General features: G+C 41.4%; 1 protein-coding gene across 1 annotated transcript; it reads right to left on the bottom strand.

Annotated features, from left to right (window-relative positions):
- Positions 1 to 1534: 1534 nt before the first annotated feature.
- KRT20 (keratin 20) lies at positions 1535 to 9748 on the bottom strand. Its single transcript, XM_037129741.2, has 8 exons — positions 9321 to 9748; positions 6728 to 6810; positions 5160 to 5316; positions 4653 to 4814; positions 4379 to 4504; positions 3284 to 3504; positions 2504 to 2541; positions 1535 to 1974 (listed from the first exon to the last, which is right to left on the bottom strand). The coding sequence occupies exons 1-8, from the start codon at positions 9711 to 9713 to the stop codon at positions 1877 to 1879; spliced, it is 1278 nt and encodes a 425-aa protein (XP_036985636.2). The 5' UTR covers positions 9714 to 9748; the 3' UTR covers positions 1535 to 1876.
- Positions 9749 to 10625: the final 877 nt, after the last annotated feature.

Genomic DNA, 10625 nt, shown 5'->3' on the forward strand with positions numbered 1-10625 from the left:
TCTACATCATTCTTCTTTTCAGATGTCGGAAGGCGTGGTGTAGAGGTAATTCCCAAAGCCCAGAATGACTTGAGACAAACAGCCTGAGGTTCCTCGTCTTGCTCCATTACCTGTTAGCCGTTAATTTGGGAAAGTACTTACTTCATGTCCTCATCTACAACCCTCATTTGTCCTCATATGTAAATGGGAATGATACGATGAGGTCAAGTCACACAAAATTGCTAATTCTGAAGGTCAAAAATGATTGCATATTGTCAAGTTCATGTGATGCAACTAGGCAGCTTCTACCTTGTAGTGTCTATTGTGCACATTAAATAAGAAATGGCTATAAAATGCCTGGCACTCTCTTTTGTTCATATAGTAAGTGCTTAATAAATGATAGATATTATTCTTAAGTGAATCAGATTGTTATGTTTCCAAACATATATTACTATATATAATAGTAATCACACTCAAAATTTTATTTATTTGCAAACCTATATCGAAACTTAAATCCAAACTATTCACTTACTAGAATACAGTGATAGAGGAAAAATTCGTTTTTCCTGTAAACATGTGCAAGGCAGTTGTTACTCACTGAAACGCAAAGAGGAGAGACTATAATATGCGTGTTTTTGTACCCGGACTCTTTTGCTTAGTGTAATGTTTCCAAGGTTCCTCCATGTTGCAGCGTGTGTATGCACTTCATCCTTCCTTAGTGCCAACTAATATTCTATTGTATGAATATGCCACAGTTTGTTTATCTGTTCATCAATTGATGGACATTTGAGTTGTTTCCATTTCTGGGCTTTTATGAATACTGCTGCTCTAAGCATTGTGTACAAGAGAACACATTTATGATTCCATTTACATGAAGTGTCCAGATTAGGCAAATCCACAGAGAGAGGAAGTGGATTAGTGGCTGTCAGGGGCTTGGAGGGTGAAGAGGGGTGGCCGCTAATGGGGTTTCTTTTTGGGACGACAAAATGCTCTAAAGTGACCTGATGGTGATGGTCGCACAATCCTGGGAACACGCTAAAGACCCGTGAATTGTACACTTTTATGGCATGTGAGTTATAACCATTACAGCTGTTATAAAAAATAGTGAGAAACAACATTACATGATATATGTTCACTACATAAAAAAGAGAGAACCCGATGATTTATGTGGTTTATTATCATTAGGAGAAGCATTCTTCTTTGAGAAGGGTTTCACTAATTAATTCTGCTTTTAATCTACTCCCACTTCAAGCATAATGTGCTTCTTTCTCATTCTGCTCAGCATTTATGATCGGAACTAGACTTTTAAATTATTCAAAGAGCTGAAATGAGTTTTTTAAAAGGCAGTGGAGACAATGAAAAAAAGAAGATATCATTCAAAGCTAGCAGAATTATACTGATATTGAAAATTTTATGAAATTAACCAAGAAATTGCTTTAATCAAGAATCCAGGAGCCCCAGAATGGAGATTTTGCAATTCAGAAACCGAAAACATTAGAGAGAGAGAGAGAGAGAGAGAGAGAGAGAGAGAGAGAGAGATTTATTTGCACAGACTCTCTGCTCCATGAGTTTAGCTTAATTGAAATGTGCTGCAATTTTCAGGAACATTAATGAATTGATATTAGGTGGTCTGTAGCTTGTAATTAATCTGTATTGTGGTAAACATGGCAGTGATGATGTTCTAAATATCTTAATGCTCACTGGATTTCATTTTTGCAGGAAATCTGTCGCTCCTTTGAGTAACACGTTTACGTTCAAGTACAGAGACTGGTAAATGCCCCGCCCCCCATCATAGAAAGCATTAATGGTGCTTTCTGGTGGTGACCTTCTTGTAAGGAGGGAAAATTATAGCTACACTTCTTTGAAGACCTCAGCAGCACCTTCTCCTCGGAGGTGTTCACATCCTTTCCTCCCTTTCTTTGACTTCAGATGACACAACCTTGCCATCCACTATTTCTTGCACAACTGTCGTAACCTTCCTGGCTTTCTTTACATCTGGAATTTAGATTTAAATATAAAATGTTAATTCAGACACATAACCCTGCTGATGTATAATATCCAACTTTTACTTATCATTTTGTGGGGTATGTCCTTCTTTTAGAAAAAGTCTAACCTGTTATCTTTCTTAAATGATCTCAAGTCCACTTTAAAAATAAATGCCGAAAATGTGTTACTCTTCCCAAAGTTACAAAAATTTCTACTCTTCCTACCCCAAAGAGAAATATACAGTTGTGAATCAAGCAAAATGGATCTTTTCATCTTATTTTCATTTCCAGGATCTCAGGATGTCTCAGCACAACAATAGCACGGGGCCAAGAAAATCACCCCATCACAGGAAGTGTGACAAATGTCCCATAGGGAAGTTTTCTTTATGCGACGTGCTTGATTTTCAGAGTCCCCAGGGTAGTACCTGCTCACTGGGGAACTGACCTCCCTTTACTTTTCACCAGACACAAATAATAAAGATAAGCTACTGAGTGAGAATTCAGGCTTACAGGAAATGTGTGAAAATTAGAACACTTACCTACTTTGTCCTGGATCCTTACTTGATGATCTATAGTTCTGTTTTTTTTTTTTTTTTTAAGAAAAGAAAAAGAAACAGAAAAAAGTGTTATTGCCATTTTGAAAATGAAGCAGTGACCTGCTTTTCTGTTTGTTGTGAAATGAATTCCGAGTGATGTGTGTTTTAATTCTGTGCTTATTTATATATTTTCCCCTTTACTTGTTTCTTCTAATGTGTCTTTTTAACTTGAAAAATACGTAGCTTCAAAACTGACCCACTTGATATACACTACATTAGTTTTTCTAATGAAAATGACAAAATATCAACGAAAGTTGGAATCTTGGGTTCTCTCGTTGACCTTTCCGGGTGTGGCATTTGAAGACAGTGGCCGCTGCAACACAGATGATTCTTAAATCGGTTCCCGCAGGACCCCTGTGGCCTCCTGTGCAGTGCACGACCCCTCAGTGAGAATTTCAAGAAGTGACTGTGCTTTCAAGTATGTGCTAATCATACAAGTTACCATTAGAACAATCTCTATCATCTGTACACCCATCTTCTAACTTTGTGTTACAATACAGCCTGAAGTACCAAAGCCTGTATTTGGTATTTTTGCGGTGTGTGTGTGTGTACTTTTGGGTATATTTTTATTTGTTTTTAGTGTTGCTGTGTGTGTGTGTGTAGTTGACTTTGTGCTAGGGATGGCATAGACGCTTGGGAATGAGTGACAGGGTTTGATGTGTGGACATTAAAACAGCAAGTATGTAGTCATGGATGCGTAGCCCTTGATTCTAAGATCCTTACATTGTGTCTTCTCCCTCCAGAAGGCGACGGTAAGTAGCAATTTCCTGCTCAAGCCGGGTCTTTATGTCCAGGAGATCAGCGTATTTTATGTTCTGGTGCTCTGCTTTAGTCCGAATCTGTATCAGCTGGGCCTCTAAGGTGCTGAGCAGCCCCTGGATGGTGGCTAGCTGTCTTTGGTAACGAGCATTGGTGTCTTGCAGTGTCCTCTCCAAAGATTCTTTCTACGAGCACAAGAAAAAGTGCATGTTTCTTACTTGAGACCTTGATTTAAGAGGGCGCTCAATTTTAATAGCCTCCGAGAGGAATTTGTGCAGCTAGTTATTGTGGGCATCATGCATATTTCTAGCTTTATCTCTTACTGTTTTCATCTGGGCAACCCCAGTCAGCCAGCCAGAATCACTAGCTCTTGGGAGGGGGGTTTGTTTGTTTTTAGCTTTGCACTTACTCTTCTCTTACTGTGTATTGTACTATTGTTCTCAATATTTGCTTCCCTCCCTGACATTCATGGGGCCTCTCCGTGTGGATTATTAGACTTCCTCAACTCCTTGATGGCAGGCTTGGTCCTAGGACTTTCTTTACTAATGAAATGCTAAGTGAAACTGATAAATGCCTTTTCTGAGAAGGTTAAGAGTGATCACATGGTCTGACTACTGCTGTTTCCTAAGTGCTACAACACTGGTGCCCCAGCTAGAACACAGCCGGACCACAGTGGAGGCAGTGCTGCTGCAAGCCCCTATGATTTGGAGGTTGTTACCACGGCATAACTTGCCATGCCCTGACTGATTTGCTTAGCCCAGAATGTCTTTACCCCTATTCTCTAGCTCCAAATTCATCTTAAGTTTTCAGGTCCAGTTTGAGCGTCACTTTCCCTCTGAGGTCTTCCAGATCTGCTTCTTCCTGTGCAGCCTTGCAGTACACGTTCCCTTTCCTTGATCTCCTTCTGTCCTTTAAATGTAATCAGCTGTTGGGCTTGTTTCCCTGACAGTTCTGCAAGGGGAGGGGTTCATTTTTATAGGTCTTAGCATTTTTAAAGTTCCTACCACAAGCACTTAGTGAACACAGGACACTGAGAGCTGGGAGTCAGATGTGCTTTACCATACTGAGGTGGGCCTGGAGGTCGATCTCCAAGTTCTGGTAAACCTGTCTCTGCTCCTTGACTTGAACCTCAGCTGCTTTTAATTCTTGGGTGTCTACTGTGACTTGTTGCTGCAGAGATTCAATCTAAAATTCCAAAAAAGAAGAAATAAGTAGGAGGAAAAAAGGAAGGAAGGAAGGGAGGGGAAGGAAGAAAGGAGAGAAGGAAAAGAGTTACCTCTTTTTAGAGGACAAGTTCAACACATTTGCTTATCCTTTGGAATTATGCTATTACCTGTAACTCAAACTCTTCCTTGGCCTTCTTAACGTTCTCTTGGGTCAAGGCTTCATATTTCTTCCTCATTTCATCCATGGTGACCCCGAGATTCAGGCCTGGAGCAGCCTTTAGCTCCACGTTGACAGTTGTGCCCAGATGTTTGCATAGACTCTCCACTTCCTACGAGAATGAAAATCCTGGTTAATTAAATAATCTGAAGTGTATCCTCAGAGGAGGCTGGGCAGAACACACATAATACATTTTATGGCTTTCTTCACTGGGAATGAATAAAAAAGGAAGAACATAACAATTCGGCAGGGTTTTTTGTGGTGTGGTATTGTTCTAAGTTATTTAACCCCAACAGGAACCTTATGAAAAGTAGTTAGGGATGACACCATTATTGTGGTCATCTTCTTCACCATCACCACCACCACCACCGCCCCCAAATCTTCCTCCTCATCTTCCTTATTATTATTATTATAGCCATTCTACCATTGCCAATACCACTTCTGAATATTTCCTTACCTCCTGATGTTCTTTTTTGAGGAGAAGCAGGTCTTTGTTCAGTTCTTCAACGCGTATCTCCAAATCTGCTTTTTGTAGGGTCAAGTCATCAGCGACCTTGCTCAGGCCCTGGACGTCAGCTTCCACAGTGACACACAGCGCCCTTTCAGCCTCATACCTGTGAATTAAGTGATGAGCAGAGACCACTGAGTCTGTCTGAAGCCATTACAGAGGAGAGCATCTTCATATAGTAAGATGGGTTTTTTAAGTGGTATGGGAGGGTGTCAGTTTCAATACATCATTGTTGTCCTTCTTTATACATTTCAAAAATGTTCATGGGACCCTAAGAATTGGATAATTTGCTTTATAATCTTTGTAATTTGATTTAAAAAGCAATCTGAAATTACTTTAAAAAGTTCCTAAATTCCAGGATATATTTAAGCAGAATTTCAAAAAAGTTTGTTTAATTACTGTGTTAGCAAATGGGTTTTCATTATTGATTTAAAAAAATGGCTGGTTAAATTTACTTAATGAATATACATGATCAATTTATTTTTATTACTTTATAAACGGATGCATCCAAAGTATATTTTCTTAAAAATGTATGCATTCTGGGAGGGAGGTGGGGAGTACTTGGATGGGGGTGGGTTGGGCTGGGAGTAAAAGACAGAAAACTGTACTTGAACAATAATTTTAAAAATGCTTAAAAATGTATGCATTCTCTTCTACAATCTTATATATTCCCATTTTTATTAAAATAGTAAAGTTAAAAAATAATACTGCAATAGGACACTCAGATATTAACTGGAATTAGCGACCTTTCACTGCTTTAATCTTCAGAACTGTTTTCTCCTTTCTTTTGTTTTGATCCCTTGTAGCAGTACGAGGCCACCCTTTTAAAACATAAGGTGCTTTTCAGTGCAGATGCAGGGTACGGATTCAGGCGAGGAGGCCCTGGTGTAGAAGCAGTTTACGGAGAACAACTCTGACCACGTGCAGTGGGGTGTGACTGCAAGACTGTAGTTTCACTGGATTCAATCACAGTCCTCGTCCGTGGGTCGGTCAGACTGTATTGTAGAACTGGCAAACTAGAAAGCATCAAGAGTCACCCGGGAACGTTGGTCATGCATTTGTGGGCAGTTGAAGGACTGTGGGTGACTCACTAAAGAATCACAAAGGTGGGCCAACAACTGTCTTTAGATGACAGAAGGGCACTTATGCAGAAGGGGAGTTTTAAATAGCTTTGCTATTATTCTCAAGGGCAGAGTAGGGCTCAGTCAGTGGGAAGGCAGATGCCAGGTTACTTAAAAAGAACATTCTAGCAGCTAGAGCTCAACAGCAAGAACAGTAGTAGTTACTGGAGGTGTTCATTTACACACTTGGGTGGCCAAATCTTAAGACCATGGAAGAGGGAAGCCCAGTTTTAAGTGCTGGGCTAGACCAGGTAGTTTCTAACGCCCTGTAAATGCCAAGATCTTGAAAACATTTAGTGGTAGCTCCTCTACCAACAGTGGAAAGCTGGGTGTCATGAAGGTTGACTAAAAGAAATTCCATTTGAGGAAGTTTCGCCAAGGTATTAGAGAACCTACTTCAGTCTGAAGTCCTCAGCAGCCAGTTTACTGTTATCAACTTTCAGGATCCATTCAGCTTTCTGCAGCTGAACATCTTTAATCTGGAAAACACGTGAGAAAGAATGACATTTTCAGCTGGATAGGAGTTTAAAACGATGGCGTTTATCCTCAGATACAATTACTGTTATATCAAAGACCATACTCATATCAGTAATTTCCACATGAAAATAGAAAGGAAGAATAATGATACAGGTGTGTAACATAATAGGCTTGTAAAATGCAATGGTGGTCCCAGAGTTTGGTCAGCTTTCCTGCGATTCCATCAAAGATTTCATTTATTTATTTATTTATTTATTTATTTATTTATTTATTTATTTATAAGTCTCGCCCAAGGACATTTTTTTTCATTAGTGTGAGAGAGAGAGAGAGAGAGAGAGGTAGGCATCGGTGTGAGAGAGAAACACTGATTGGTTGTCTTCCAGTACGTGTGATGACTGGGGATCAAGCCCCTACCTGGATGTGCGCCCTGGGTGGAAATCGAGCCCATAACCTTGCAGTCTATGGTATGATGCTCCAGCCAAATGAGCCACACTGGCCAAGGCCCAGAGGAGATTTTAATTCAACTCCAGGCATTATACCTTGTTGAGTGCCTTGCCTTTGATGGTGTTCTTGCTTAGAACATTCCTCTTAGCTCCTCTCACTTGGCAAACTCCTCCTCTTCTTTATCTTCTTCCACGTCTCAGCTCGTACATTCCTTGCTTCGAGCCTTCATGATTTTCTCGAAATAGAACTGGACGGGTGGACTGCCTGTGTCCCCACTGCCCCACACAGCCCTCCATCCTAGCTTTTATTCTGTGCGGGGTAAGTGTTGTAAATGTTGCCTTTGTTCATGCCTATTTCCCTTAAATCCCTTTTTGTTCACCGTCGTATTTCCCACTGCCCAGCATGGCGGCTGGCACCTGGTTAGCATCTACTAGATATTAGCTGATGAATGAACACTGGTTAGTGGTGGGGGCTGTGCCGTGCACTGGGGCTATCAGGATGGACAAGTCCCTGCTTTTAAGAAGCTGTGACCTGGTGGGTGCATTCTCTAGGGTGTGCATGGGTCAGAAGTCTGCTGGTAGGAAATGGTATAAAGGCACGTCTCTTTCAGTAGATCCTGTCCTGGAGGGAGCTTCCTTCCGTCAGATGCTCGGTCTGTCCAGCTACATGGACGAAAGGCTGTGCCTGTGGATTTGGGACGATCCAAAGCAGATTTAGAAGCATGAAGCATGCGACAGGTAGGGGAGAAAGTTGGCTGATTTGGAATGTTTTTAGTGGGAGCCTGAGAAGAATGGCCTGTTGGCAGAAAGGGCAATTTACATTAAAAAATTTTTTTTAGAGAGAGAGAGGGGACAAGAGAAAGAGAGGGAGGGTATTGAGGGGAGAAGAAGGAAAGAGAAAGGGAGTGATAGATAGATAGATAGATAGACAGAGAGAAAAATGGAAACATCAATTTATTGTTTCACTTATTTAAACTGCATTCACTGGTTGTGTCTTATGTGTGTCCTGACCAGAGATTGAACCCGCAACCTTAGCATATCAAGATGATGCTCTAACCAACTGAGCTACCTGGCCAGGGATGCAATTTAAACATCTTTGCCGCTCACATCTACATGCTTCCTGAAATTCCAAAGTGACTGCCTGTAGAATCTGAATCAAATCATACTGATGTCTGATACAATACAAGAGAGACTTGCTGGTAAATTGTCTTTGCTTTCCAGGAAAACAAAGGTTAAAATAGGAAGAGGAAAGGGATACCTTTCTTGATCAGATAAAAATGTCAAAGTGGCACAGGTGCTCTGTGTCACATTGGAAATGTTCATTTAGGAGCAAAGTCTTCTTTTATTCCACACCATTGATAGCACAGTGAACCCCACCCTTCTTAGATGATGTGGTTCTGATACAGTTGCAATAAATTTGAATTGGGGCAATAGAACATTTTATTACTTCAGAAGTGGTTTCTGCTGATGATAATCAGATCACTCAGCAGGGCATTTAAAAATCCAGGGATCATTCAAACCTATGCCTCTTCCCCCATTGTCACCCCGAATCTTTGTCATTGAACTCTATAATACAGTGCTCTAATACTTGTATTATACCATTTCCACAAACGAAAGGAGGAAACTCTCCCAGTTGACCGGGTTTCAAAAGTGGATGGGAACTAGGCGAAAACTAAGGAAAGTTTATTATCATTTAAAAAATTTAGCTCTTTCAGAAAAAAAAAAAAAAACACCTCAACAGGTTTACTATTCACTTAGCCTTCACCTTAGGAAACTATGACAAAAATACAGATTATAAGATGGGAGGATAACATTTTTATATTTTATATATAATCAGATATTAAAATTTTGAAAAAATGTGATCTACAGCCATCCTATTATGTAGTCAGGTATTCCAGCACTGAGGGCAGATAATAGAATACTGTACATACGGTTTTGACAGCTGGAGCATTTTAGCCTATTTGCTTTACAACATCCATTTGCAACCCCCCACCTCCCCCATGTATATGCCCTCTTGACATATCGCCCAGCTACACCGTGGAGTAGAAAACACAGGCGTCATCTCTCACCTGAGCCTGAAGCTCTTCGATTTGTCTGTAGTACGCACTGTAGTCCCGAGCGGTGCTGGGTGCGTTGATCTCATACCACTGCTTGATCTGCATTTCAAGCGTGGCGTTGGCCTGTTCCAGGGACCGCACTTTATCCAGGTAGCTTGTTAGCCGGTCATTCAGGTTTCTCATGGTCATCTTCTCGTTGCCCAAAAGCAGGTCCCCTCTGTCGAGATCACCGCCGTAGCTCACCATCTGTTTGGCGGTCGAGACGCGGGTGCCGTGGCCCCCAGCCCCTCCGTGGACGCTGGGGGCGGCCCCCAGGAACATGCTCCCCTTCCTGTACATGCTGCCTGCGGAGTTCTGTGGAAAGGAGCTCAGGCTTCTCTGGGAGCTTCTGTGCGTGAAAGCCATTGCGGGTTCTAGGAGGGGGCGCCTGTAAGAACCAGGATGGGGCAGAGTCTGTCCTCTGTGGTGAATGAGCTGATCTTTTATACCGTTCGCGGGGAAGAGACTCCTCCCCGGCTGACGACTCACCTTGCCTGGCTTTCTTTTTCCCTTTGTGAATTGGTCTGTTTCATTCCATTCCAGAAATTACCACCAGAGGCTTTTCCTAGAGGCTTTCCTGGGGGGGGGGGGGGGGGGGGGGGGGGAATTTCCTTTTTTTCAACAGAGGTAACAGAAGGGACCAGGAAGGGGTGTTCTTTTAGCCCTTGAACTTCCCTTGGCAATTTTTTTCATCCTAATATACACATAAAGATTATTTGCAATCTCCATGAATAATTTAGGTACACAAAGAGACAGATGTGGCTACATAATAGTTAGTCACACTGGTGATAAAGAACAATTTTTTTAATTTATTTTTTCTTTTTGGTGAGAACATTGAAGTTCTAGTTTCTTAGTAAAGTTCAATGACATAGTACAGTGTTGTCAGCGACAGTCACGGCGTTTTGCTTTAGACCCTCCGCCCGTATTCATCTTGCAGCTGAAGATTTGTGCTCTTTGTCCAGCCCGCCCCTGGCAGCCACTTGTCTGCTGTTTCCGTGAATTTAACGGCTTCTCTTTCTTGTCACTGTGCTCTTCCTTCTCTTTGAGATTCCACGTGTAAGTGACACCATTCCGTACTTGTCTTTCTCTGCCTGGCTTATTTCACTTAGTGTGACGCCCTGAAGGGACACCCATGTTTTTGCAAATGGCAGGATTTCCTTTAAAAAATATATGTATATGTGGATATTTTACACACTCACACATAATACACCAACAAGACTGGACACACCATAAGCAGATCTTACTATTTCTTAAAGAGCTGTAATTACTTTGCAAATA

Source organism: Artibeus jamaicensis, unplaced genomic scaffold (genome assembly GCF_021234435.1).
Source record: "Artibeus jamaicensis isolate MK-2021 breed Jamaican fruit bat unplaced genomic scaffold, CSHL_Jam_final contig_2259, whole genome shotgun sequence".
Classification (NCBI taxonomy): Eukaryota; Metazoa; Chordata; class Mammalia; order Chiroptera; family Phyllostomidae; genus Artibeus; species Artibeus jamaicensis.